Source organism: Canis lupus, chromosome 6 (assembly GCF_048164855.1).
Source record: "Canis lupus baileyi chromosome 6, mCanLup2.hap1, whole genome shotgun sequence".
NCBI lineage: Eukaryota > Metazoa > Chordata > Mammalia > Carnivora > Canidae > Canis > Canis lupus.
The window spans coordinates 80,264,201-80,290,567 of NC_132843.1; the positions used below are offsets into that span (position 1 = coordinate 80,264,201).

General features: G+C 64.7%; 1 protein-coding gene across 3 annotated transcripts in view; it reads left to right on the forward strand.

Moving 5' to 3' along the window:
• The window catches only part of LGR6 (leucine rich repeat containing G protein-coupled receptor 6), a 105,161-nt gene extending 79,375 nt beyond the window's left edge, over positions 1–25,786 (forward strand). For all 3 annotated transcript variants that reach the window (XM_072831433.1, XM_072831434.1, XM_072831435.1), the window contains 12 exons: positions 7,690–7,758; positions 9,078–9,149; positions 9,303–9,374; positions 10,189–10,257; positions 11,206–11,277; positions 12,220–12,285; positions 13,275–13,346; positions 13,642–13,713; positions 14,949–15,074; positions 15,705–15,865; positions 19,051–19,131; positions 21,563–25,786. In XM_072831433.1, the coding sequence (XP_072687534.1) occupies positions 7,690–7,758; positions 9,078–9,149; positions 9,303–9,374; positions 10,189–10,257; positions 11,206–11,277; positions 12,220–12,285; positions 13,275–13,346; positions 13,642–13,713; positions 14,949–15,074; positions 15,705–15,865; positions 19,051–19,131; positions 21,563–22,818 (2,188 nt within the window). In that variant the 3' untranslated portion in view covers positions 22,819–25,786. The remainder of the gene's footprint in view (positions 1–7,689; positions 7,759–9,077; positions 9,150–9,302; positions 9,375–10,188; positions 10,258–11,205; positions 11,278–12,219; positions 12,286–13,274; positions 13,347–13,641; positions 13,714–14,948; positions 15,075–15,704; positions 15,866–19,050; positions 19,132–21,562) is intronic.
• Positions 25,787–26,367: the final 581 nt, after the last annotated feature.

Here is a 26,367-nt window from a genome sequence, read left to right on the forward strand (position 1 = left end):
TTGGGCCCTGGGAGGAAGCAAAGGGGGCTCCGCTCAGGTGGGCAGGGGTTCCTTCATCTGTCGAGTAGCCCGACGGTGGTGCCCTTTACGCCCAGCGGAGTCGGGGAGCCCTGCTGTTTGCATGATTCGAGCAGAAGCGGGACCCCCCTCCCGCCAGGATCTCCAGGCGAGTCCTGCGAGGGAGCAGATGGCCTGTCCTCCTTCGTCCCGGGCCCGGGCTTCTCGGACCCCGGTGCATGTTAGGGCAGGCAGGCCGGCGGCTTTCATGGCCGCTGGGGCTGCTGTCACCTGGGATGTTGTTTGCATCTCCTGGCAGGGAAGCAAGCGTGGGTGGAGGGAGGGCATGTCTGTGCCTCTGGAGGGAAGCAGAGGGCAATTGTACTAATTGCTGCATTTATTAATGGGTGGCCTTCCGTGCGGGTTGTTCAGAAGGTAGAACAATGCTGTGAGTCATAGTCCGCGGGTTCCCGGCTCCGCCCAGTCATCTGGCCCAGCCGAGTCCGGTGGAGAGAGGCTCGGCTGCAGGTCGGAGGAGCAGTGGAGTCAGGGATCTGTTGCCTGCCCTCGTTACAGGCCTTCGGGAGATAAAGACACGAGTTTACAATCAGAACCGGCTGTGTTTTGTGTTTCTCGCTGGGGATCTGGGCTCACCCGCATTCCTCCCGGTGCTCTTATCTGTGATCTGATAATCAACACAAATATTAGCCTTGAGAATAAAAGTGTAAGCGGAAGCCTAATTAATTATCTTAATCCTCCTTTATTGCTGTGATGCGTAAAGAGACCAACGTGTGTGTCCGCTGCGGTTGCAGCGTCTGATGAATACGCGTGTGGGTTCCGGTGTCTGGTGTGTAGTGCAGGGAGGAGGGAGGAGGAACGGGCGTCACCTGAACGTGTGCAGCGGGCGGGCTCTGGGCCCGGTGGACGGAGCAGTCCCATGTGCCGGGCGTCCCGGGTGCGCAGGTGGGGACCAGACGAGCAAAGCAGGGCGACTGGTTCAAGGGGACCCGCTGGGCCCACGGAGGCCCAAGCTCTTTCTACTCCGAGTCCTGTAACCCACGACGAGACGTCTAGCCTTGTGTGGCCAGCTGGCTTTGACGTGCTTGTCAGCACCCGGAGCCGCTCCCGTGGGAGTTTCTTCCCGCAGGAGGCAGCCTGGGCCTCCCCCTCCGTTTATCCTCCTTCCTGCTTCCCCTGAAACTGTTTCTCAACCCTGCTACTGGGAGCCGAGCTAGGGTGCAGCTTGGGAGGTGATACAACAGATTTTTTCCCCGGGACTCCGGGATCATGCCCTGAGCTGAGGGCAGGCGCTCAGCCCTGAGCCCCCCGGGCGTCCCTGGAAGAGATGTTAAACCAAGAGCCGACAAGCCCGATTTCAAGCCTGGGCTGTGCGACTTGCAGTGACCCACCTCCTCCCTCTGAGCCTCTGCTTCCTTATCAGTAAAAAGAAGGGACTGCAATGGGATGATGGTTGAATCCCTGCTGAGCCCCACCCCTGGGACCCCAGGAGCTGGCTGGCTCCGCGCAGCCAGGCGGGACAACCCCGGGATGTGGATCCTGGAGCAGCATGGGGCTTGAGTCACCCACGTTGGCCGATTGTGCGGGTCCTCCTCAGTTTTGATTGGGCTCCTGGACGCAGCTGAACAGATGGGGTGGCCGCCGGGGCCCCGCGGCCTCTGGGAATGGCTCCTCCTCCAGCCCTGCTGGCCGCAGGCCCCAGGGGGCTGGTGCCCAGCTCTAGGAAGAGCAGACTGAAGCCTCCGAAGGCTTTCCCAGCTGGAGGCAACAACGTCGGCTCCCACCCGGCCTGAGTGCGTCCGACCAATGAGCTTGTGCCCGGAGGGATTTTTCTGCAATCGCCCGAGGGCTGCGAGTCAGCTCCTGATCCCCAGGGGTGGGAGAGGGCCGTGGCGAGCTGTCCCCAGGCCTCGACGGCAGCTCCAGTGTTACCCTGACAGTGACTGTTCCCATAGCGGCCCCGGGCCTGGGCCTTAGGAGACCCCGAAGGGGACACACGGCCTTCCTGAGAGCAGCAGGCCCCTGTCTCTGGGGAGGATGCTACGCGCACAGGCAGCGCCCTTCTGGATGCCAACTGCCCGGGCCTCAGCCCAGCCCCTGCGTCCCGCGGTCCGAGGGTCCGAGTGCCTCTCTCGGGGCCTCAGTTTCTCACCTACAAGAAAGACGAGGGAAGCACCCACCTCAAAGGGTTGGCACAGGAATGAAACGAATTAATGTATATAAATAAATCACCCAGCGAGGTGACTGTTAGATGGTAATTACAGTTATCATCATCCTCATCACCCCCCCACCACCGTTATTACCACCCTAGCGCTAAGCATGCTCCTGGACGAAACATCAGAAAAGCCCCAGGAGTGTGAGTGACTCATTCTGACCGCAGGCGTGGGATTGGGGACGCGAAGGAGGGCACATTTGAGCGACACTTCAAAGAGGGCTGGGATTTCGACAGCGCAGCGGAAGGAGGGGCATCCCAGGCTGCCAGCACAGGGCACGGGGGCGGAGGGGGTGGATGGAGCTGCCGGTCCCATGTGGCATCGCGGCCCACGGGGGATCTTGAACTTTGTTGTCGGTGATGAGGAGGCCTCTGCAGATTTCTCAGCAGGAGCGTGACACAGCCAGTCTGGCTTTCTAAAGAGGTCCCTTTGGCAGACGTGTAGCAGCTGGGGTGTGGACCTGGGACCCATACTGCCAGGGTTCAAATCCCCGCTGATGCTGGACTGTCTAGGTAGGTAGGTCGGGTAACAAATAAGCCAAAACATGTACGAGGCCTCAAATGCAATAGAAGTTTGCTTCTGGATCGTAGAATATTCCCAAGGGGGTGCTTCTGGGCAAGTAGTCTCCTCCACGTGGTGACTCAGGATCTTGCCATCCCCACAGCCTCAGGGCCTTTGGCATCTAGCTAGTGGAAGGGCAGACCGACCATGAAGGAGTCAGGCTGGATATTTAAAAATCCTGCACTAGGGGCACCTGGGGGCTCAGCGGTCGAGCATCTGCCTTGGGCCCAGGGTGTGACCCCGGGGTCCTGGGATCGAGTCCCACATCAGGTTCCCTGCAGGGAGCCTGCTCCTCCCTCGGCCTGTGTCTCTGCCTCTCTCTCTCTGGGTCTCTCATGAATAAATAAAGGAAATCTATATATTTTGTAAATCCTTACTAGGGGTGAGGGATGGGGTAACTGGGTGGCAGGCATGAAGGAGGGCACGTGGTGCAGTGGGCACTGGGTGTTAAATACAACGGCTGAATCACCTCTGAAATTAATAATACACCATATGTTATTTGAATCTAAATGAAATAAGACCGGAAAATATTTTTTTTTTTTTTGGAAAAGAATTTTAAAAGTAAAATTCCTGCACTAAATGTAGGACATGCCGCCTGTGCTCACCTTCTGCGGGAGAGCACGCCCACCGTGAGGGACACCCCCCCCCCCACCACTGCAGGACAGACCTGGAAGCTTCGGGAGGCAGATGTGGTCCCTGGCACAGCTGTGGAATAGCTGGTGCGATTGCTCAACCGAGCTATGCCACCTGTTCTCAAACTCCACAGCAATAAATACTGCCTTTATTTTTTTTTTTTTTAAGATTTTATTTATTTATTCACGAGAGACAGAGAGAGGCAGAGACTCAGGCAGAGGGAGAAGCAGGCTCCCTGCAGGGAGCCCGACCTGGGACTTGATCCCCGGACCCAAGGGTCTCGCCCTGAGCCCAAGGCACACGCTCCGCCGCGGAGCCCCCCAAACGCCCCTAAATACTTCCTTTAAAGCCTCTCTGTCTCTGCTTGACCTGCCCGTCCTTCCCTTCCCTCTGCCTGTGGAAGTCCTGCCCTGCTGTCCTGTTGAGACCCAGCCCCGGTGCCTCCTCTCCACGAAGCCCTCCGGGTCTTCCCAACTGTCTCTAGAGGCCCAGCACCCACGTCGTCGAGCTGTGGCCTCCCCTGGCTGTCCTGTGCACCCGCCCCCCTGGACTATTTCCTGCCCATCGCGACCCCTGCTTACCCCGCAGACCCCTCTGTACCTTCGAGCAGGCCACAGACGTCCATTGCCCCGAACTGAATCCCGAGGGGCCGAGAGAGTTGCGAGGACGTGTTCCCTGGACAGCTAGGGCCGTCACGCGGGCACGCAGCCAAGGGGGCAGCACTTTGGCCCTCACCCAGCTCACTGAATGGGTGGAGATGCCCCAGGGGGCAGATCTGGGGCGCCCGCTGGTGCGGGCTTGTAGTGTTTCTTTTGACATTTGTACAGTTTTTATTTCCCACATTTCTCTGCCCGAAAATGGCCTTTTAGCTCCTGTGCCTTTCCCTACGTGTCTCTCCCCGCCGCGTGTGAGGCCCCCGGGCGAGTCGGCCGAGCTGCATGAGGGCTCAGCGACCGCAACACCGTGTGGACTGTGGCCCCCACCGACCTAACGGCACCCTGCAGGGTGACCCGGTGCCTTGTCGGATGCCAGCCTCTAAATCTTAGGGACGTCCTGCCGAAGATCCGAGATATTCCTCCGAGCCCGTTAAGGCTTTTCATTAATCAATTTATCCAGACCTTTTCACCGATTCACTCAACACAGCCTTGTCGAGCTACCGTTCTGCGCCAGTATTTTGGGGTCTGGGAGGTGAAGCACAGTCTCCACGTTCCCCGGAACGTCCGTTCTCGTGCAGTGGGAAGAAAAGAAGCGCACAGGTGTCAGATATCAATATAGTCCACGAGGAGAGGAAGCAGGGTGGCTCATGATCGCTTGCCATGGAGCAGATCCACCCGAACATGGTGACGTGACACCGTCGTGTGTGGCTGTCCCACATCTGGGGATTGGCCGGGCTCCCGCCGAGCACCCCTGCTGGGCCTTCCCCGGGGCCGCCCTGGGGTCACTCAGCTGCAGGCTCGTGCACACGGACGCAGCTGTTGGCTTGTCTTGCCCTCGCGGCTCCCCTGTCCCCGGAAGCGCCGCCTGGGCTCCGGGCTTGCTGGTGGGGACGGCCCAGGAGGGCAGGGCTGTGAGGCCTCGCGACACCCAGGACCCGCTCACGCCCTATCTGCTGGGCCTCGTCCTGCTGGTGGGACCCAGCCCCAGCAGGGGGGACACTTCCTCCTCCGGCTTCACGGAGGCAGGGCTGACCTGTGGTGTAGGCTGAGGGCCTGCGGCCTGCCGGCCTGACACACGCGCGTGTTGCACAATCAGGAGCGTCGTGCCACTTGCAGTGCACCACGCGGCGGGTGCGGGCAGCCCGCGGGGGCCTGAGGGCGGCGGGGGCGGCCCAGCAGCAAGCTAGAGCGAGGCCGGACCCTGCATCAGTGAGTCTTGAAGCCAAGGTGCCCGGGTGCCACCTGTAGGAACTCCGGCTCTCCGAGGCCACCGCAGAGAGCTCCCGAACGGCTGAGGGCAGTTAGGAGGGCCCCTTGTTTTGGGGACATGGACACATGACGATGAAGCCTCATAAAACCCAAAGAGTCCGTGTCCCGATCCCTGCTGCCCCTGTCCGCAGCCCTGGCACCCGGGTCCTCCCGACAACCCTGCGTCCTGCCGGCGCTGGGAAGCCAGACCCCGCCCCAGCGCCTCTGGTGTCCGTGGGGAGCCGCGTGCGCACCCCGCGCCGGCCGTGGACCCTGGCTGTGCGCCCCTCAAGCCCCGCGGCCGTGGCGGGAGCAGCACAGAGCAGGGTATGCAGCCGGTCATCGGTGTCCTGGGGTGCGGTCACCCGGCCACGGGCAGTCCTCTCATGAGTCGTCGGGGCACAGACGGCTTCCGAAGACGAGGCAAGTTGGGCGGGGGCCATCCGGGGGGCCACTGGACCGGGCCCCGGCCTGCCGCCCCTGCCCCCTCCCACCGCCAAAGCCGGAGACTGCAGACCTCGGCCCGGGGCTCCGGAGGCACCGGGGCCACCCTGCAAGATCAGACACATTTCCGCGCGGGCTACAGCTGGCCGGCCACCAGGTGAAACGGAAGTCAACTTCAAAATCTTGGTCAAAGAAATATAAATTAAAATATAAAAATAGGGCAGCCCGGGTGGCTCAGTGGTTTAGCACCACCTTCAGCCCAGGGCGTGATCCTGGAGACCCGGGATCGAGTCCCGCGTCGGGCTCCCTGCAGGGAGCCGGCTTCTCCCTCTGCCTGGGTCTCTGCCTCTCTCTCTCTCTCTCTCTCTCTGTGTCTCTCATGAATAAATAAATAAAATCTTAAAAAAAAAGTCTTGAAGGTTGAGGGGCGCCCGGCCGGCTCCATTGGTGGAGTGTGCAACTCCTGACCTCGGGGGTTGTGAGTTTGAGCCCCACGGTGGCCGTAGAGGTATTTTTCACTAGAAAAATAAAATATTAAAAAAAATAGATTGAAACAAGTCTCGCAGGTCGATGACCTCTTCTGCAGCCTCCGGGCAGGGGTGGGGCTCACAACGTGGAGCAAAACGCCCAGAGTCTCCTCGGCACCTTGTGGCGTCTTCCCCAGGCCACCGGCACCCCCTCAAGGCAGGGCTCCCCGCCTTTGCGGCTTTCTCGTCCGTTGTAGGCGGGTCCGAGGCGGACTTGCTCTTGGGCTCCCGCATGTGTCCTCTGTGCCCTTGCTCGTCAGTGCCACCAGGACACACACGCCCACAACCCCTTGTGCAATGATGCAGGCAAGGCCATGACCACTGGGCCCCGGGCTGCCCCTGCCGCCCCGACAGCAACATGTGAGCCCCCTTGCACCGACGCCGTCACACCGGGTGTGGCCTTTCCTGTAGGACAAGCTCCTGGACTTGGGGTGGCTTGGGGTGCAAGTCACTGTTGAGTCACGTCTGCAAGATCGTGTGCATTTAACTCCGGCCGATCATGTATCCTGCATGATGTTTCCCTGCATCCTTTACAATCTGGGGTGCTGCTCCTTTTTTCTTTAAGATTTTATTTATTTTATTTATTTATTTGCTTGAGAGACGAGAGAGCACTAGCGGCAGGGGAGGGGCGGAGGGACAGGGACGAGGAGACTCTCCGCGGAGCAGGGCGCCTGACGACGCGGGTCTCCATCCCAGGCCCCCGAGCTCGTGCCCCGAGCTGAAGGCAGATATCTGCCTCACCCACCGAGCCACCCAGGCGCCCCTATTTGCTCCTGCTTTTTAAAAATGCATCATATAAGTAAATTCATAAAATCTCTTTATAAAACACAGCTCCATTGTTTGCTGATTCTGTGTGTGTGACACATGTTCGTTGTAATAAAAAAAAAATGGTGAAATGAAGAAAAGCCTAAGAGAAAATAAGAACCAATTGTCGTGCTGCCACCCAAAGATCAGAAGCACTGATCCTTCTGATAGACGGCAGAGGCCCCCACTGGCCAACAGCCACCCGACGGAACCTTCCAGAGTCCTGGGGCTGGCCACGAGGTGGCCGGGATGACCTCATGTCCCCTCTGCCCCTCCCGCAGCTGCTGACGTGTGCACTTGGGGTGCTCCCCTCGGCTGGCGGGGATCGTTCCTGGAGGAGTCCGTCCGGGTCCCCTCCGTCCAGTGTCTCCTCCAAACAGTTCTGCGGCCGGGGAGGCTGCGAGCGGACGGTCTGGGGGCGGCAGTGGAGCACACACGTTCCAAACCGTGTTTCCAGGCTTGATAGGTGCATCGGACAGACCGGAAGACGCATCTCTGGGGCCAGGCCCGGGGCCAGGGTCCTGCTCCTCGGGGCCCTGACCTGCCGTCAGGCCGCCCCTGTGACCGCTGCTCTGCTTTCCCCTCCAGGGACCTGAATTATAACGAGCTGCAGGAGTTCCCCGTCGCCATCCGGACCCTGGGCAGACTGCAGGAACTGTAAGCTCCGAGCGCTGCGTGGGTGTCCCCAGCCCTCCTGTCCCGGGGGCGGGCCCAGTGGTCACACACCTGTTAGTGTGTCCCCAGCAGAAACGGCCCGGGCCGGCCTGGAGCCACACGCTTGAGCCGTCTCCGGGTGGGGGGCCTGGGCCTGCCCCTGGCTGCTTGGGGGTGTTGGGGGTGAATGAGGACAGTAGCCGGGGCTGCTGAACAGGGTCACGCCTCTGCCTCTGATCCCGAGGGGGCCTCAGGAGGTGCCTGTGGGTCCCTGCGGACACCGCCTGTGCGCCGAGCCCCATGCTGGCTCCTCGACGCCAACGAGGAGTGGGACGGGCCCAGGCTGTCCCCGGCCGCCCTTTGGGTCCAGCCAGGCCCGGGACAGCAGCTGAGCATCGGTCGGTAACTCCAGCCCTGATTGCACAGCAGTAGCTAAATGGGCCCCGGGCTGACAGGCACATGGCGCAGGGTCCACGTGAGGCCAGCAGCTCGGGTGGCGCAGGGAGGCTCTGGGAGCGGGAACGCGCGGGTAGAGGCTGGAGGCTGAGTGGGCCGGGGCGGCCGCCGGGGAGGCCAGCGAGAGGGCATCTGTGGTCGTGGGGTGGGAGCCTGTGGGATCGGTGGGCCTGGACGGCCCTTGACAGTGGGGACCCCCCCAGACTGGAGGATGTGAACGCCCCCCCGCACCCGTGGCCATGGGGGCAGTGGGGCCGTTGGAGGAGGGGCAGAGCCAGGAGGCGAGGCCAGCCCCCCTCCGCGGTGGGCGTGCAAGGGCCGTGGGTGCGTGTGCACCAGGGTCCGCGGGGGGAGCGCCTGCGGCTCCCACTCGGCTCAGGCGGGGGAGCCAGGGATGAAGAGCCAGGATGGACGGCGCCTGCTCGGGATTCTCGAGGGACTCTGTCTTGTCCCCTGCAGCCAACCCACCCCGACCTCCGCCCGCGGCCCGACCCTCGGCCCCCCACGGCGTGACCCCTCCTGCCGCTGCCCTCCTGGCTCCTTAGTGTCAGGGCCTGGAGGCCAGGCCTTGCTGGAGGCACATCTCAGGCGCTGCCGTCCTCCCACCCCCTCAGCTTCCTCCGTGGGGCCTGGGATCCCGCCTCCCATCCCCGAGGCTCCTCTCCTCCCCCCTTCACGAGAGTCAGAGGGGAGGCCGGCGTGTTAGGAAAGCAACAGCCACGTCACAGGCCGGAGGTGGACCGTCAGTCCCCGGCCATGTCTCAGGCTCAAGGCCTCACTAGGCGCCTTCCAGAAGCTTCCTGGGAATGCACCTCTCCCTGCACGCATGTCTGCCCGTCCTCACTGCCTCGTGCGCTGTCTTCCAGGGGCTTCCACAACAACAACATCAAGGCCATCCCAGAGAAGGCCTTCATGGGGAACCCTCTGCTGCAGACAATGTGAGCGCTGAGCATGTTGGGGGGCCCTGCAGGGGCTGAGGAGGCAGGAATCCAGGAGGGGGCGCCCGGCCCGGCCTGTGGGTGAGGGGTCAGCCTGGGTCCCTGCTCCAAGGCCGAACGGTTAAATTAGGCTTTTGGGTCTGTTTCTTCCAGACACTTTTATGATAACCCGATCCAGTGTGTGGGGAGGTCAGCGTTCCAGGACTTGCCTAAACTGCACACCCTGTAAGTCGGACTCCCCGGGCCTCACCCCTCCCGCCGGCTCGCCTGCCTTCCACAGCTCTCGCCCGCCTTCCGCAGCTCTCGCCCCTGCCGGCACAGCCCCCAGTGCAAAGCCTGCCCCTCCGGCTTCGGCCTCTGCTCAGGCCTGGCCCCAGATCCAGCTGCACTCAGCCTCCCTCCGCCGCCCCGTGGCTTCTTCCCAGACCCCAAATGAGCACAAAGGGGCCCTTCTCCAGAGCAAAGGAGCTGTCTGTGGCCTGGGGAGCTGCTCCCTAAATACTGGCTGCAGGAACCAACAACGGGGCTCAGCCCTGCTCCTCCCGGAGCCTGGGGCGTGGATCCCGCGGCCCTGGGCTGCAGCGCCCTCCCTGCTCTGGGCCCCAGGCATCCCCGTGCTCCTTCCTCCCATTCTTGTTATTCCCAGGCCGTGTCCCACCACGGACTGCGTGCTACCTATGGCATCGCAGGAACATAACCGACACCTTAAAGCGTGGGCTTCCCTTATCACGTCCCTTGTCACCCTAACCGTGCGAGGCGGGTGGCGTCAACACATCTGTGGATGGATTTGCCTGCATTTTTTGTTTGTTCATTTTGTTTTATGCCAGGGCCCCGCTGCCAGTTTCGGGCCCTGTCGGGCTCTCTCGGGTCAGGTCCCAGCTCTCCGGGGACAAAGCTCCGCCCCAGAGGGCCTGGGCCGCTGGGTGTTCTGAGGGCGGGAGGGATGACAGCGGATCCCTGGAGGGACTATCCGCATGGGTGGGGCGCCCGGATCCCAAGATGCTCTGGCCCCACGTCAGACGCTGTCGTGCGTTTCCAGGTCCCTGAACGGCGCCACCGACATCCAGGAGTTCCCCGACCTCAAAGGCACCACCAGCCTGGAGATCCTGTGAGTGGGTGCCCGCCCCACCGCCTGGGCCCTGCCCCCAGGGCGTCCCCCTGCCCATCCCCCGAGGGCCGCCCACATTCTCTGCTTGCCCCTATGGGCCCGCTTCCTCTGCTGCCGGCCGAGGTCCCCACACAGCCCAGCGCCCATGGCCGCCCCGGAGGTGGCACGGCTGCAGGCACGGCCTCGGTGGCCCAGGCTTTGGGGGAGGAGGCGGGTCCTCTGTCCGCCTTGCGGGGATCCTCCAGACGGGCCATCCGAGCTCCTCACACGGAGCTGTGAGCGGGCCGAGGCCGTGGACGCAGGGCTAGGAGGCGTCCTTGGCCGTTGTGCAGGCAATTACCACAAGGACTTTGCTGCGACTTGTTATTGCAGCGGGTGGGGTGGGGAGGGTGGGAGCGCAGGGGCCTTGAGAACCCTTGGAGGTGTGTGGAGCAGCCAAGCAGACCCCGGGAGGGAGCGTGAGGGAGCGCATTCGGCCCGCATCCTGCCCTGCGCGTCCCCTGCTCCCGGAGGCCTGCTGGGGCCTGTCCTTGCCCTCCCCAGGGCGCGGGAGCAGATCCGTGCTCAGTCCCAACAGTTCGCATGGCTCCACTAGGGGGTTGGGGCAGTGTCTTCCTGCCGCCTGCGGCCACACCCCTGCAGGTGGGGCAGAGGCCATCCTAGTGGCCGTCCCGCTGCCCAGTGCTGCCGGGGGCCGCTGCGAAACTGGGATGCGGGCATTATGGCCAGGTGGGCAAGTGGCACGGGCGCAGTGCCCCTGGGCAGTGTCCCTCTGTTCCTCTGCCCCCCGCCCCGGAGCTCCGTGCACTCGCCGGTCTGCTCCCCTCGCCCCGCAGCCCAGCCCAGCCCTAGTGTCAGCGTGGCGCCCCTGTCAGAGCCACCCGAGCTGGGGCCGGGGGGCAGGGAAGGGGCCCGGGCGGGTGCCAGATGCGTGTCCTCTCTCCACAGGACCCTGACCCGCGCAGGCATTCGGCTGCTCCCGCCCGGGATGTGCCAGCAGCTGCCGCGGCTCCGCGTCCTGTGAGTGACTCGTGGACGTTGTCCCGTCTTGGCATTGGGCCCTTGCTCCCGGGGCTGGCCAAGGCTTTCGTCCCACTCGGCCGCCGCTCTTCCTGGAGGGGACGAGCTGGACCTCTGCTGAGCACCCGCCCAACAGGGCCCGGGCTGTGCTCTCTTGCCCGGGGCCACACCACGAGGCCCTGGAGCCGGACCCGGGTCTGAGGCCCTGCTCTGCCGCTGGGCCGTTGCACGCGTTGGGGCGCAGCCTCCGACCTCCTGGGGCTCCCGTTTCTCATCAGCAAAACGTGGATAAAAGTGTGAGGATCAGACAAAGCGTGCGTCGGGCGCATAGCACATGGTGCGGCACCTGACGGGCGCTGGTGAGCGGCATCAGTTGGCGAGTGATAAGAACTCAACGTCCTCCGGGACCGGGTCCGGCGTCCAGGAGAATTGCCTGCTCCCCCGAGTCCACCGGGAGTCGCAGGCCCCCGTGCAGACCAGGGCCCGCAGCTCGGGTGGGGAGGCTGGCACGCGACACATCTGGAGACGTGGGCTGGAGACGCAGCCCCGCTGCCGGCTCGAGTCCCTGGCGGCTTCTGTCCCCTCTGTGCCTCGGCGTCCTCGTGGGGTGGGAGGGGCCGGGCCAGGTGATCCCTCGGGCCCCAGCTTCACTCCAGCTCGCCCAGTAAGGCCTGACACCTTCCCCGTGGGCCATCCCAGCTCTCTCACTCCGCCTCCCCAGGACCCCAGGGCCCCCTACTGGGAAAACGCCCCGGGGGCCTCGTCTGGCCCTGCTCCCTGTGCAAGGGGACTCTGGGGGAAGGGAAGGGAAGACTCAGCGGCGGCAGGTGTGTCCGCAGCCGCATCCCTGCAGGTCCTCCTGATCACGGCTGCCTGGCAGGGAGGCACGGCCTGGTCCGAGCTGCTTCTCCTGGCCCTCACCCCCACCCCGTCCCCCGCCAGGGAACTGTCCCACAATCAGATCGAGGAGCTGCCCAGCCTGCACAGGTGTCAGAAGCTGGAGGAAATGTGAGTCGGGGCGTGAGGCAGGGGAGGTGAAGGCACGCAAGCCGGGCCGGGTCCGTGGGGAAGGGTCAGCGCACACGCTCGGACGGCTATCCCTTCCCTGAGCCCGTGGAATCCGGGGGGTTGGTGCGGGGAGCTGGGCGGAGGCCCCGACACAACTTGTAGGGACCACAGACGCCGCACCCGGGAGCTGGCGCACGGACAGTCTGGGGTGGCTCTCTCGGGGTCAGTAGCAGCGAGGGCAACGGTGACCAGGGCCGGCGGGGGCCAGGCTGGGTAGGGTAGGAGGCTGACAGCCCAGGGCTATGGGGGGCCGAGTGCCCCGGCTGAGGCCGCCCCCCCCCCCACGTCCACACCCCCTTCAACACCTGCATGCTCGTACCCGGGAGGACGACCTATGGCTCGAATCTGACGAGGCACAAAAGCCACTTTGAAAATGCTCTAAGCTCTTTTCACCCAGCTTCTGTTTGTGCCAACGGGCCGGGTCCCCTAGGCTCGGGGTCTGTCCCCTGGGCCCAGGCAGGATAGGGGCGGGCGGGCCTGTCCCATCCATCGAGGTGCCAAGGGAAGGAGGCTCTTCGGCGCTGTGGGGCCCGGGCTCGGTCCCTTTCCGAGGGGCCGAGCCCCGAGCTGTGCCCCGAGCTGGGCCAGCGAGGGGTCACCCAGGGGCGGGGCGGTGCTCTGCTGCTGGTCTGAGGTCAGGAGGCCCCGGGGCGAGGTTGGCTGGGCTGGGAGCCAGCCCGGTGGGAACCCTGGAAACCGACTCCCTTTCGGGCCAGAGGGATGGTTTTGTGGCTTTGTCTCCTGACCCACTTACCCGCGGCAACCGGATCCCCTCATGCTCCCTTTAATTCTGGAGACTTCCGCGGGCCGGGCCCTTTCTTCCCGCGCCAGGAGAGGGGAGCTCCGCTTGCCTCCTCCCGGTGCGGGGGGCGTGGACCCGAGCTGGGTTCCGAGCCTGCGGGCTCATGTGGCCTCTTTCGCTCCCCCAGCGGCCTGCAGCACAACCGCATCGGGGCGATCGGAGCCGACACCTTCAGCCAGCTGAGCTCCCTGCGAGCCTTGTGAGTACCCGCAGCCGCACGGGTGGCCGTCCCCGCAGCCCGCGGCTGCTATGTGCTCCGCCCCCCGCCCCCGCGCACACCCAGGAGGGAGCCTCCCCGTCCAGCGGCTTCCCAGCCCCTTTCCCTGTGGCCACAGCTGGGTTGGGAGCCAGGCAGCAGGTGTCTCCCCCGAGGGGCTGGAGGTCCCGCCCCTGGGGCGGCTCAGATGGGGAGCAGATGGGGGAGAAGCCAGGATGGGCGCAGCGAGCCCCACCCCCTGTGCTGGCCGCGCCCGTGATGCCCTCCCTGCCCACAGGGACCTGAGCTGGAACGCCATCCGCTCCATCCACCCCGAGGCCTTCGTGACCCTGCGCTCCCTCGTCAAGCTGTGAGTGCTCCCTGCAGCCTCCCCCGGGTGATGCAGCCCAGTGAGGACCGCGTGGCCGTGGGCGGGAGGGGGACATGCAGGACTGACCGCACATCCCGGGAGGCGGCCGCCCCCCTAATCAGTCATTCTGATGGTCGGCTTGACGGCCCGAGGGGCCTGGTAAACAGAGGGCCTGGCTCCTCCACACCCTGGGATGGGGCAGCAGGTGTGGAAGCCTGGGCCTCAGCCCAGCAGCCCCCTGCATGAGCACCACCCCCGAGGGCTGCCGTCAAGCGGGTGGCAGGGTTCGCAGGGCCCCCGCCTTACACAGGAGGCTCACGGGGAGCGTGCGGCGCTGGCAAGGGCCTGTGGTGCGGGTTGTGTACTGCACAAGGGCTCCTGTGCGAGGGGGAGCCCGCTGCCTGCCTGCACGTCCTGGAGGTGCGTCCGCCCCAAAGGACGCCTTTCTGAGTGACCCCCGGACTCCCTCAGGGCCAGCTCCAGCCCTGGCCTCGGGGGTCACGCAGCCCAGCCCCTCACCTCCCCAGGGAGGCCTCCAGGCCCGCAGCAGGGCCAGGGCCTGCCTCCCCGGCACACGCAGCCTGCCTCCCTGGGCGCAGGGCCGGGCCTCGCAACCTCGCACCTTGGTCTTCCTGCTCCTGTTTGCTCTGCTCCTGCCAGATATGTAGGGTGGATATTTTTATCCCTTTGAAAGATGAGGACATTGAAACTCAGGCCAACGTGTGACTTCCATTGGGCACAGAGGGAGGCGGGGACAGCACCAGGTTTCCTGCCTTCCAGCCCAGGCCCTTCCACGACGCGCAGTCCGTGGTCCTGGGGTCTGCTCTGGGGTCCCGCGTCCCCGAAACGGCTCCGTGCGTGTCCCCCTCCCTGGACCGCAGAACCAGAGAGCAGCTCTGTCCAGCCGCCGACCCCGGCCCGTCATGTGGGCGGGACAGCAGGTGCCCCCAGCAGGCGCCCAGGGACCCTCGGAGGGGGCTGCGGTCGGGGGGGCCTGTTGCTAACCACTAGGACGGCTCGGCGTGACTTCAGAGCCGTCCCTGTGCGTCGTTGGCCCGCGGCGTCTGGGGAGTGAGCCCGTGAGCAGCGGTGCGGGGTGGGTGACGGCTGGTCCGGCCGCCGTGCCCGCCCTCCAGCCCCGGCACGGACGCACCCGCCTCCCTGCTCCTGTCCTGTCCCGGCTCGGGTCCCCTTGGTCCCGCGCAGGCCAGTACCGCTGACCGCCTCTGTCCTAGGGACCTGACCGACAACCAGCTGAGCACCCTGCCACTGGCCGGACTCGGGGGCCTGATGCACCTGAAGCTCCGAGGGAACCTGGCCCTGTCCCAGGCCTTCTCCAAGGACAGCTTCCCAAAGCTGAGGTGAGGCCCCCAGCCCTGGGCTGGTTGCCCTGGAGCCACGGCAGAGGCCGTGGGGGCAGAGGGAAAACCGGAGGGCCCAGAGCCTTCGGGTCTAGCCACTGCTGAGTGGGACGGGCCTGTGCCCCCTGCCCGCCCCAGCACGTTCAGAGCGTGTCTTTCTGTCCCAAGCACCGGCCCGAGGGGATGCCGAGAGCCCCAGGACCTCCCTGTTCCCTGCTGTCCTCAGGGCAGCGTCCGGGCCCCGGAGTCAGGGCCGGGCCCAGGGCGCCGATGGGTGGGGGCGAGCTGCCCAGCAGCCCCCGTGCCAGTGACACACAGGCTGTCTCAGGACCCCTGTCTCCTTGGACAGGAAGGAAGGGCGGTCGGCTGGGTGGGAGCATAGCGGGGGGGCTGTGCGGGCTTGGGGGGCTGCTTGCCGCTCGGCGCCTCCCGAGGGGACTCCAGCAACGGTGGAAAGTTCATCGTCCCATTTCCTTCTCAGACGAGTGAGGGAAAGACGGGCAGATGCTCGGCCCCACAGAGGCTGTGAGGCCAGCACGCAGGAAGCCGGCCGCCCGCACCGTCCTAGGACACTGTGGGGTCGAGGGCCCGGCACCCTAAGCGCTCCTAAGGCAGCCCCTCCGCCCCCAGGATCCTGGAGGTGCCCTATGCCTACCAGTGCTGCGCCTACGGCGTCTGTGCCGGCTTCTTCAAGTCCTCGGGGCAGTGGGGGGCTGAGGACTTCCACCCTGCTGAGGATGAAGCCCCGAAGAGGCCCCCAGGCCTGCTGGCCGGCCAGGCTGAGAATCACTGTGAGTGCGGGGCCTGGGCAGGCGGCTGGGGGCTGGGGCAGTTTAGGGGGAGGCTCGGGGCCGAGAGGGGTCGTGGCAGGGGCTGCGGGGGGAGACCCCAAGTGCCTGGGAGGTGAGCCCTGCTCGCACCACGGCCTGGGACGCTGCCCAGAGGTGCTTGGGGAGGAGCAGACGGGGTGATGGGGACAGCAGTGATGCTTCCACACCCGCCGCACCCTCTGCAGTGCACAGGGTGCCTCCCGGCCGCGACACCGCCGTCCTTGCCACCCGCGCGTTCCCTCTCCACGTGGGCCCTTTGAGGGCAGGCCGCTCTCGGGAAGGACATCCACATCCTGGTCACCCTGAGCCAAGTGGGGCTGAATCAAGTCAATTAAGTGAAACCTGCTTAAAAGAAAAAAAAAAAAGGCCCTTCAGTATACGTCCTAGAGCCAAACGGGATCACGAGCGTCGCAGCCATCCTGCCTCGTGGAGACCACCAGGGCCGAGGGGACCCTGCGGGGACGGGCCCCAGGATCTGTTCCTGGAACCGCTGGGGTAAAAAGAAGGAGGGTGCAGGCGGGCAGCAGAGGGGACTCGCGGATCGTCACCAGCCGGTGTTTGGACAAAGGGCCGAGGGGAGCGCTTCCAGCCCCTCGGCTGCACGCCTGTGGCAGAGCCGACGTAGAATCAGGAGGAAGCAACATGGGGCCCCACGTGGAGTATTGGGAGTGTTTTCCAATCTCTGACCCCCTCCGTGTGGACGGTATGTCCATGGAGAAGCTGAACAGAAAAATCAAAACATAAGAAAAGCACCTTTTGGCGGTGTAGACGGACTTGGGGCCCAACCCCAACTGCACCGTTTACCGGTTGAGCTGCCTCGGCCACGCTGACCCCCCTTAGAGCCTCGTTCCTTGTGTTTGGTCTGTGGATGAGAAGCGCAGGCACCTGGGGCCTGGAGGATGCAGCAGGTGCACTGCCGCTGGAGCCGGGTGCCTCCCGGCCTGGACGGGAGGGGGGGCGTCATCCGGACACGGCTCGCCCGCGGGGTGGGGGTGTCCAGGTGTCCTTCCCCGGGGAGGGTGTGAGGCCGCAGCAGCAGCCCCTGGACAGCCGTCCCCAGGGAGGTCCCGGAGTCGGCCAGCTGCACTCCCTCAGGGCTGCAAGGAGCCCCAGAAACTTTCCTCAGACTCAGGCCTTGCAAGGCCCCAGGGCATCGGGTCGTGGGAGCCTGCGCCCCTCCGGGAGCTGGGCCGGGCCCCCCACTTCCTGCGGGGCTCATATGCCTGGAGGAGGAAGACCAGGTGCTTCGCTGCAGCCAGACTCGATTTCCTCCCCGCTTGAAGACTGGTTATTTAACACCGTGGCCGTGACCCTCCAGCTTAGATGCGGTCCGCGGGCTGCCCCCTGCGCTGCACTCCTGCCCTCTGCTTTCAAGCACTCGCGGGCTCCATGCGGGGGAGCAGGGCCGGGCAGGGAGCACAGTGGGCGGGGAGGCCGGGCTGGGCCGCGGGCGTCACCCCGCAGAGCCTTCCCGCCCCCCAGGACAGCACCCAACCGAACGTGTTCACCCTTTGGGGACAAAACAAGCCACACGAGCCAAAGACGGGGACAGGCGTGACGCCGAGTGACCGCTCTGTTACTTGTGCAACAGAGGATGAGGCCGCGGGGCCCGGTCCCTGAAACCCACGCCCTGGACGGGCGTCCCTCCAGGGACGCTGGGCCACCCAGGGATCCCAAAAACCTCATTTGATTCAAACAAGTCGCAGGGTTTCTTTGACGACACGTTGGTCTTTCTCGCCCTTTCCTCGGGCGACAGGAGCTGCAGGGGCCAGACTTGGAATGGGAGGGATCCAAAAGGACGACCCAGTCCAGTCCTTTCTCACGTCAGGGCCTCTCTGCTCCAATACCTCGGGTGGCAAGTCACGCGCAGCTCACGCAGCTGCAGAGCCGCCCCGCCGCCCCCTCCAGGCGCCCCCCCCAAGATCGGCCCCTCACCCGGGAAGGCCTGATGGCTACATATCCGGGCTCTGGAGTCAGACAAACTGGTCAAGTTCTGCCCCGTCGTACTCCGGCTGGAGACCTCGGGCAAGCCACTTAACATCCGCGAGCCTCAGTTTCCTCATCTGCCCAACGGGTCCAGTCCTGCTTCATGCACTGCGGGAGGTTACTGAGACCACGAGGACGAGGATTCGCCGGCCTGGTGCAGCCCGGAGCCGGGTCGGGGGCCTCAGGCCTCACTGTTACATCCGCATGGCCGCTGACGGTGCACCCGACGGTGGACGCCTCCGTCCTCTTCCGTCCACGTGGGCTCCCCGTGAGCAGGACCACGTATTGCTGCCCCCACGTCGTCTGCACTTGCCCGAGGCCCTGCGGACGGGCGCTGCTGCAGCCCACGGGCCCTCAGCCCACCTCTCGGTCACCTACTGCAGCTTCCCCACATGCGTCGGCACAGCAGGTGCAGTGCGAGCCCTTGGCCCGAGTCAGTCCCCTGGGGCCTCTGACGGTTCAGGCAGCGGCCTCCAGCACCCACAGTCCCTGTTCACGTCCTCTGAACACAGTCCGGCTCCCTGCTCCGTCACAGAGGGGCCCTTCCTGGGGCGCCGGGCGGCTCCGTCCGCTGCCATCACTCTCTTGGTTTTGGCTCAGGTGGTCGTGTCGGGGTCACAGGGTCGAGCCCCGCATCGGGCTCCACACTGGGCATGGAGCCTGCCTGAGGTTCTCTCCCTCTGCCCCTCAACCCCAGCTCATGCTCGCTTGCTCACTCTCTAAAAAGCAAAAAGATGTTCTTCCCAGCTCATGGTGTTTGCAGCCACACCCGGAACGACAGTGGGGGACCGGGGGCTCCTGGGGAGGCAGCCCCGCCCCGTGTCTGAGCCGCCCGGCAGACGAGGCTGTGGGGGGGGGGGCGCGGCGGGACGCGACAGGCTGACTCAGAGCTCGAGGCGGCCAGTCTCCCACGCAATGTTTGCTGGGAAGAGCAGCCCGGCAGATAGTGGCTAGTGGGCCCGGAGCTGCACGGTCGCTCCCGAGAGTGGAGCAGACGAGCAGGACCGTGGGGACAGCCTGCGGGGAGCGGTGTACGTTGGGGTGACTACTTGAACGGCCGGCCCTTTGGATAAACATGGAGCTGGACGGTCCCCAGCCTGCAGCCCCCCAGCCCCCCTGGCCTCCGGGCCCCCAAGCCACTTTGTGGTCTTGCCTCTCAGATGACCTGGATCTGGACGAGCTACAGCTGGACACGGAGGACACCCGGCCACGCCCTAGCGTGCAGTGCAGCCCCGCTCCAGGTGAGACGGGCATGGGGGGCGGGTGGTGGGGGGGACGGGGAAGGCACAGCCAGCTACCTCCGTGAGGTGCCAGGCCAGCCCCCTACGGCTGTGACCATGGTTCAGGCACCGTCGCTGCCTAAGCACCCACATCCCGTGGGCTGCGCAGGCTCCTCTGGTGGTTCCTGGGGAGGGAGCTGCAGGTCTGCCCTTGGTGGCGGGTGCTGCAGGGTGTGGGGTGTGGGGTGCGGGGGAGCCAAGCAGCCTGCCCAGACGAACCCGGAGAAGGAGAAAGCGCCTCCCGGTGGAGGGAGCCCCAGGAAGGTGCTGTTGGCAGGTGCACAGGGTGGCGGCTGGGGCGCTCCCTCAGGCGGCCTCGCAGAGCCCTCGGGCCCTGCTGCGCAGAGAGGCCACGGCATCCCACCTGGGGGCCCGTCCAGCCCTTGGGGGTGGGGGGTGGGGGGGGAAGCGGCCTGGTGTCCAGCCTGAGGCCACCCTGCTGTGAGGGAAGGACGAGAATCCCCTTCCCTGTGATGCAGGGCGGCCAGCTGCTGAGCCAGGAAGCCGCTCAGCATTGACAGTGCTAGCGGGGCGCCTGGGGGCGCAGGGCCGGACAGGGGTGCCTCCCGGGATCGAGGCCGCATTGGAGTCCCTGCAGGGAGCCTGCCTCGGCCTCTCTGGGTCTCTCATGAGTAGATAAATAAAATCCTAAAAAAAAAAAAAGAATAAAGTGTTAGCCACGCCCCCCCCCCCCCCCCCCCAAGCAGTAGTGCGTTGCTTAAGCCAGGAGGGAGCTGTTGGGGGAACAGAAAGCAGGGCACAGTGTGCTTCCCCGCAATGGGGAGGGTGTGTGCCTGCGTGTGCCCCGCCTGCTGCCTCCCCTCTGGTTCCAGTGCCCTCCCCGACCCCACCCCCCACGCCCTCCCAATGATCCCCCCCACCCTCCCCATCGACCCCCTCCCCACGACCCCCCCCCCCCCGCCCCGAGCGTTGGCGGCGCACCTCCTGGTGCCAGCGCAGAGCAAGGGCAGCGGGGCCTCACAGAAGCAGGTGGGTCCCCTTCTCCCATGGAAGCCCACCAGCCTTGGCGGCCGCGGGACCTCACACCGCAAACCAAAGACCAGGACGAGGGAACGAGGAGGCTCCCTCCCAAAGGCGAAGTCCACTCGCTCTCGCTTTAGAAGCGGGTGGTCTGGACCGTCCGACAAGTGACGGGACATCCGTGTGGACCAGCTCCCAGCAGGCAGCCACGGAAAACATGCCCTGCAGGAAGATGAAGATTCGGGGAAGTGCGCACGATGAAATTTTTTAACTTGAAAAGCGGGAGTTAAAAACTATGTATGGAAAATCCCAATTCAGTTTAACAACATGTATTTTTTTTTTTGTATTTTTTTTTAAATGGAGACACTAAAATGAGTTCTTTCAGAGAGGCGGGATGATAAGCAGTTTTAATTTTTCCATGTTGTATTTTTCAAACTTCCTACAACGTATTTTCAAACTTTTTTCCATCTATTATATGGTAGTTGGGAGAAAATACATTTAAAAAGTAATTCCTGGGACGCCCGGGGGGCTCACCGGTTGAGCGTCTGCCTCCAGCTCAGGGCGTGACCCCAGGGTCCCGGGATCGAGTCCCGTGTCGGGCTCCCCACATGGAGCCTGCTTCTCCCTCTGCCTGGGTCTCCGCCTCTCCCTGTGTCTCTCATGAATAAATAAATAAAATCTTAACAACAAAAAGAAGTAGTTCCCACAAAAGCCTCCCAAGTTCCCAAGCTACTGGAAATACATTGCAGGACAGGAGTCCGAAGCCAAAGGAAATGAAGACATCATGCGTCCAAAGTCACCGGGTGATTTGAGGACAGAACCTGAGGGGGGAGACGGAAAACAGCACGATCTCACCCATTTGTGCAAAACCAGGTTGGAAAAACCCAGAGTCGTCTGCATTTTAATGCACTTACTGTGCTTTTCTTCCCAAATAGTGATGGCGGCCGGTTCCCGTCCCGGGGCAGGGACGGCCCGGCCCGACGCCGCGTGGCCAGGCTTGCGCACGGGGGTCCTTCGTGGCTCGCTGGGCACGGGCTGGGCTGGGCCCCCCGCAGCCACTCGTGCCTCCCGCCAGCCGCGCCCGCTCCGATGCCCCTCCTGACCTCTAACGGCTTCGGCCTTGGAGAGAGCGCCTTGCTGAGCGCGTGCCTGCCCTGGCTTCGTGTGCTGCCCACTCGCACTTTAGTACGGATACATTTAGTACACGTACAGATGGGCCGACCGCGTGTTTCCATTTGCCCCTCGGAAGAGCTGGGGTGCCCCCGCTACCCCCGCCCACCTGGGGGTTCCCAGGGGCCAGGTCAGCCTCCGTCAGCCGGGGCTCCCTAAGGACGCGGGCCGTGTCCCCGCGCCCCAGGGCCCCGTGTCACGCAGCCTGCCGGAGGGTAACGTCCGATCGTGTCTCCCGCAGGCCCCTTCAAGCCGTGCGAGCACCTCTTCGAGAGCTGGGGCGTCCGGCTGGCCGTGTGGGCCATCGTGCTGCTGTCCGTGCTGTGCAACGGGCTGCTGCTGCTGAGCGTGTTTGCGGGCGGCCCGGGCCCCCTGCCCCCGGTCAAGTTTGTCGTCGGGGCGATCGCCGGAGCCAACGCCGTGAGCGGCCTCTCCTGCGGCCTCCTGGCCTCTGTCGATGCCCTGACCTTCGGCCAGTTCGCCCAGTACGGAGCGCGCTGGGAGACGGGGCTGGGCTGCCGGGCCACGGGCTTCCTGGCGGTGCTGGGGTCCGAGGCCTCGGTGCTGCTGCTCACCCTGGCCGCTGTGCAGTGCAGCGTGGCCGTGTCGTGCGTCCGGGCCTACGGGAAGGCGCCCACCCTGAGCAGCGTTCGCGCGGGGGCCCTGGGCTGCCTGCTGCTGGCCGGGCTGGCGGCCGCCCTGCCCCTCACGTCCGTGGGCGAGTACGGGGCGTCCCCGCTGTGCCTGCCCTACGCACCCCCCGAGGGCCGGCCGGCCGCCCTGGGCTTCGCCGTGGCGCTGGTGATGATGAACTGCCTGTGCTTCCTGCTGGTGGCTGCTGCCTACATCAAGCTCTACTGCGACCTGCCGCGGGCCGACCTGGAGGCCGTGTGGGACTGCGCCATGGTGCGCCACGTGGCCTGGCTCATCTTTGCCGACGGGCTCCTCTACTGCCCTGTGGCCTTCCTCAGCTTCGCCTCCATGCTGGGCCTCTTCCCTGTCACCCCTGAGGCCGTCAAGTCCGTGCTCCTGGTGGTCCTGCCCCTGCCTGCCTGCCTCAACCCCCTGCTATACCTGCTGTTCAACCCCCACTTCCGGGACGACCTGCGGCGGCTCTGGCCCTGCGCGGGGACCCCGGGGCCCCTTGCCTATGCTGCTGCCAGCGAGCTGGAGAAGAGCTCCTGTGACTCCACCCAGGCCCTGGTGGCCTTCTCTGATGTGGATCTCATTCTGGACACTTCTGAGGCTGGCCGCCCCCCCGGCCTAGAGCCCTACGGCTTCCCGTCAGTGACCCTCCTCTCCGGTCAGCAGCCAGGGGGCCCCAGGTCGGAGGGCAGCCACTTTGCAGAGCCAGAGGGAGCCCACTTTGGGAGCCCACCAGCCTCCGTGGATGGAGAACTGCGGCTCAGGGCCGAGGGAGCCACGCCCGCGGGTGGGGGCTCGTCAGCGGGCAGGGCCTTGCAGCCCGCGGGCCCAGCCTTTGCCTCACACTTATAGATGTCCGTCCTGGCTCCTCGCCCCCTCTTCCCTTCCCCGTCCTCCCAGCCGTGAGTGACGGCTGCTTGTGTGATAAACTCACCGGACATGTGATCCGCAGCGGGACGGCCCAGCGCCCGAGCCGCGGCTGCAGCGGTCTCCTCTGTGCGTGGACGCGGCTGGCGTGTGCCTCCTGGCCTGGCTTCCCGTGGCCTCCCCTGGCCATCGTCCCTGCCCTGCCGGAGGCCGTGGGCTGGAGATCTCAAATCTGTCTTCTTGAGGGAAACGAGGAAAGCACAAAACAGTGTAGGGGGGTGGGGTGCCGAGCGGGTCAGGGGTTGGGGGGCAACGGGCAGGGGCACCTCTCGGAGAGAGACCTATAGGTGACCTGCCGGGGCACTTGGGCATCTGCCCTTTGACTCGCGGAACAGACCGCGCTCCGCGTCCTGTTAATCTCCAGCTGGGCCGTGCAACAGGACGTGGCCGAGTCAGCCGGGAAGCTCCGACGCGTTCCATCCCCCTCTTAGCCGTTCGCGGGGCACTTTAGCAGAGCAGAGCCCGCGGGGAGTCCGGCAGCCGCGCAGGCCGTCGAATGTTGTTTAATCCACCGCCCCGGATTATTTGACAGCAGCTTTCGGTTTGTCTGGTTGGTTCTCATGGGGCATCTGCCAGGGCCTCCCAGAGTCAACGGCGCTCTGTCGCAGGGCGCCTTCGCGGCCCTCGTCGGGCCACCCCCTGCTGCTACAGGGACATCTCAAGCTGCCCTTCCTGGAAACCCTGATGCGGGCGGTTCCACCAGGGACTTGAGGATCCCGTCGGGTACTTGAGGATCCCGTCTGCCAGAGGAGACTGCACGCCCTACCCTCTGGGTCCTCCAGGTCCCCCCGGGAAGGGAGGTCTCCTGCCCTCGCTGGAGAGGGCGTCCCTGGGGCCCCGCAGGGGACGCGCCGGGAAGCCCATGGCAGCCTGGCCTCCTGGCTCCACCGCGTGCCCGTCGTCTGCTCCCGCCATGGCCTGGCCCCTGCTCTGCACCCTGGGCCTGCCACCTCGTGGAGCAGTGGCACAGGAGCCTCGGCCAGCAGCCTCGGGGTATCTGCGTTGCACATACTGCTTTGTAGGAAGCGTCACAGGGCCACGGGTGCCCGGGCGCCCCAGAGAAGCACGACCTCCTGCCCTACGGTTTACAAGTGCCTCCAGGTGGCCCGGCGCTCACACCCCAGACACGCACGTCCTCCATGCCAGGGTGAGGGGGGAGACCCGGGACATTCTCGAAGACACGAGAAGGGAACCCAAGGCTCAGGAAAGGGGCCCCGCCATTAAGACAACTGAGAAGGTCCTTGCGCCTGCCCCGAGCATCTTCTCCCCTGCCTGCTCCCCCCCCCCCCCCGCCCCATCCCCGCTCTCTCAGGGCCCAGGGGAAATCCTGACATGAGTCCAAGGGCCGCATGCTGCAGCGGAGGCAGAGGGCAGGTGGCGCTTGCCCATTTCTCTGTCTGACCGCGGAGCCGCCCGGACGCTTCCCGGCTCTGAAGCAAAGGGTGCTGAGCTTGACCTCAGGGTCCTGGCCCAGGGACTGTGCACCCGCTGGATGTGGGGAGCAACTTGTTTCACGGGAGGCGAGTCTGCTCTGCTTTGGGAACCGGGAGCCGGTGACTGTCACGAGGAAAGTTCTCCGAGGTGCCCTAAGGATGACAGCATTGGTGTGATTTGTTGGGATCGCAGGTCACCAGGCTCCTCCGCACGGCCACCCCCCGCCCCATGGGATCGTTTCCCCCTGGAGTCGGAGCCAGTGTTATGTGGGATGTGGAGCGAGGTGGCCTTGTGTGGGAGGTTGAGGAGTCGTGGGAACAGACCCCCGCAGGTGGCCTCTTGTGTGCAAAGGGCCTGTTGGCTGCAAGCTCTGGGGTGGCACCGCCGTCATTTCTTCCTAAAGATCCAGGCATTTGCCAAGCCTGGCCCTCCTGGGGCGGAGCAGGGGCGTGGGGGCAGTGGCGGCGTTTGCCGGGACTTGGTTTCATGATTCGGAAAGCCTTGTCCATGTGGCACATTCACCCGAAAGCAGGTGGCGAAGTAGTTTCATTGTTCCTGGCTTCCTAGCGAGGCCGTGTGTCCCTCTTCGGTCATCCCTGGTCATCCCTAGAGGACATGCAAGTTTCATATGCCTTTGACAACACACAAAGTCAAACGCCAAATAATCCAGCGCATGTGAAATCTTCCAGAACGGTGTCACGCAAAGGGCCATGGTGGTGTCGATGCTGGAACCGCTGTGCCCTGCCCGCCAGGGTCTCCTTGCAGACCCACGTGCGGAGGAGAACCTTCTGGACCAGGCCGCGGCCTTGACAGCACCTCTGTGCACAGCAGGAGCAAAACTTAATCCAGGGCTGAGACTTGAAGACCATGGACTGACCGTCCCCTGGCCTCCCTCTCCCCGTTTCTTGCTCCCCAACCCCCTTCCGATGCTCCTTTTCCGGGAAGACTGCGAGGTCTAAGGACGACGGGAGGCGGAGGAGGGAGAGTTGCGGGCCGCAGGGGCCTGAGTACTGAGGGTGGCGGGAGCCGCTAGGGCCCGTGGTCCCCCCTGCACCACCTCCTCCAAGGCCTCTGCCCGGGAGCAAGCTGCCCGCCCGCCCTGCGGCCCCGTCCCTGGGGGCCTGGCCCAGGCCCTCCGCAGCTGTGTGAAGAGTGAGACGCGTCCAGATGTAAATGTTTGGAGTCTTCTGTATAATAAAGCGCCAGCGACGTATCACGTGCGTCCCTCAGCTCTTTTCCGTGGCCACCCGGGAGCTCTGCGGGGCGCAGCGGGGGGCGGGTGCTGGGTGCCCTGGGACGGCGGCGGGGCCGGGGTCAGTGAGCCCCGAGCGCACCGGCAGTGGACTGCCTCCGTGGGCCGCCCGCTCCTCACCCCCGTGATGCAGGAGGCTCCCTAGGAGTCTGGTGTTTGAATACGTGGTACAGTCGCATGGTTCCAATAAAGTATATCTGCTCCACAGTCCCCGCCGGCCCGCTTCAGCCCTCACTGGTCACCAGTTAGACGTTTCTTACGTGTCTGCCCAGAGTTGCTTCCTGCACACACCAGGTGCGTGTGTCCTTGCTCCCCTCCGGCCGGGTCGCCAACCACATGCTGCTTCTGCCCCTCACCGACCCGCAGAGCTCAGACATCCTTATCAGTATAGAATGTGCGCGCGCTCTCTCGCTCTCTCGCGCTCTCTCGCTCTCTCAGTATCTCATACCTCCTAACACAGATGTGGTCTAACTTTATCCCCCACCCCCCCGCCATGGAAATGTGGTTTGCTTGATCTTTTGCTTCTACAAACACTGAGACAAGTAACGGGGGAGGCACATCATTTATACACGTGCGTCTGTAAGATGCATTACCAGGCGTGCCAGCGCTGGATCGAAAGAGAGTTCTAGATCGTGTTCCTTAAGTAGTGGAGCCAGACGTGTGGGCGCCGTGGTGCGCTGGGTGGGCGCACTAGGACTCCAGGGCATCTGGGCCTCGGGGGCACAGGGACGGGTGTGTGGGGCCTCAGGGGTGCTGGGACTGGGGGGCTTGGGGGCGTGGGGGGGCAA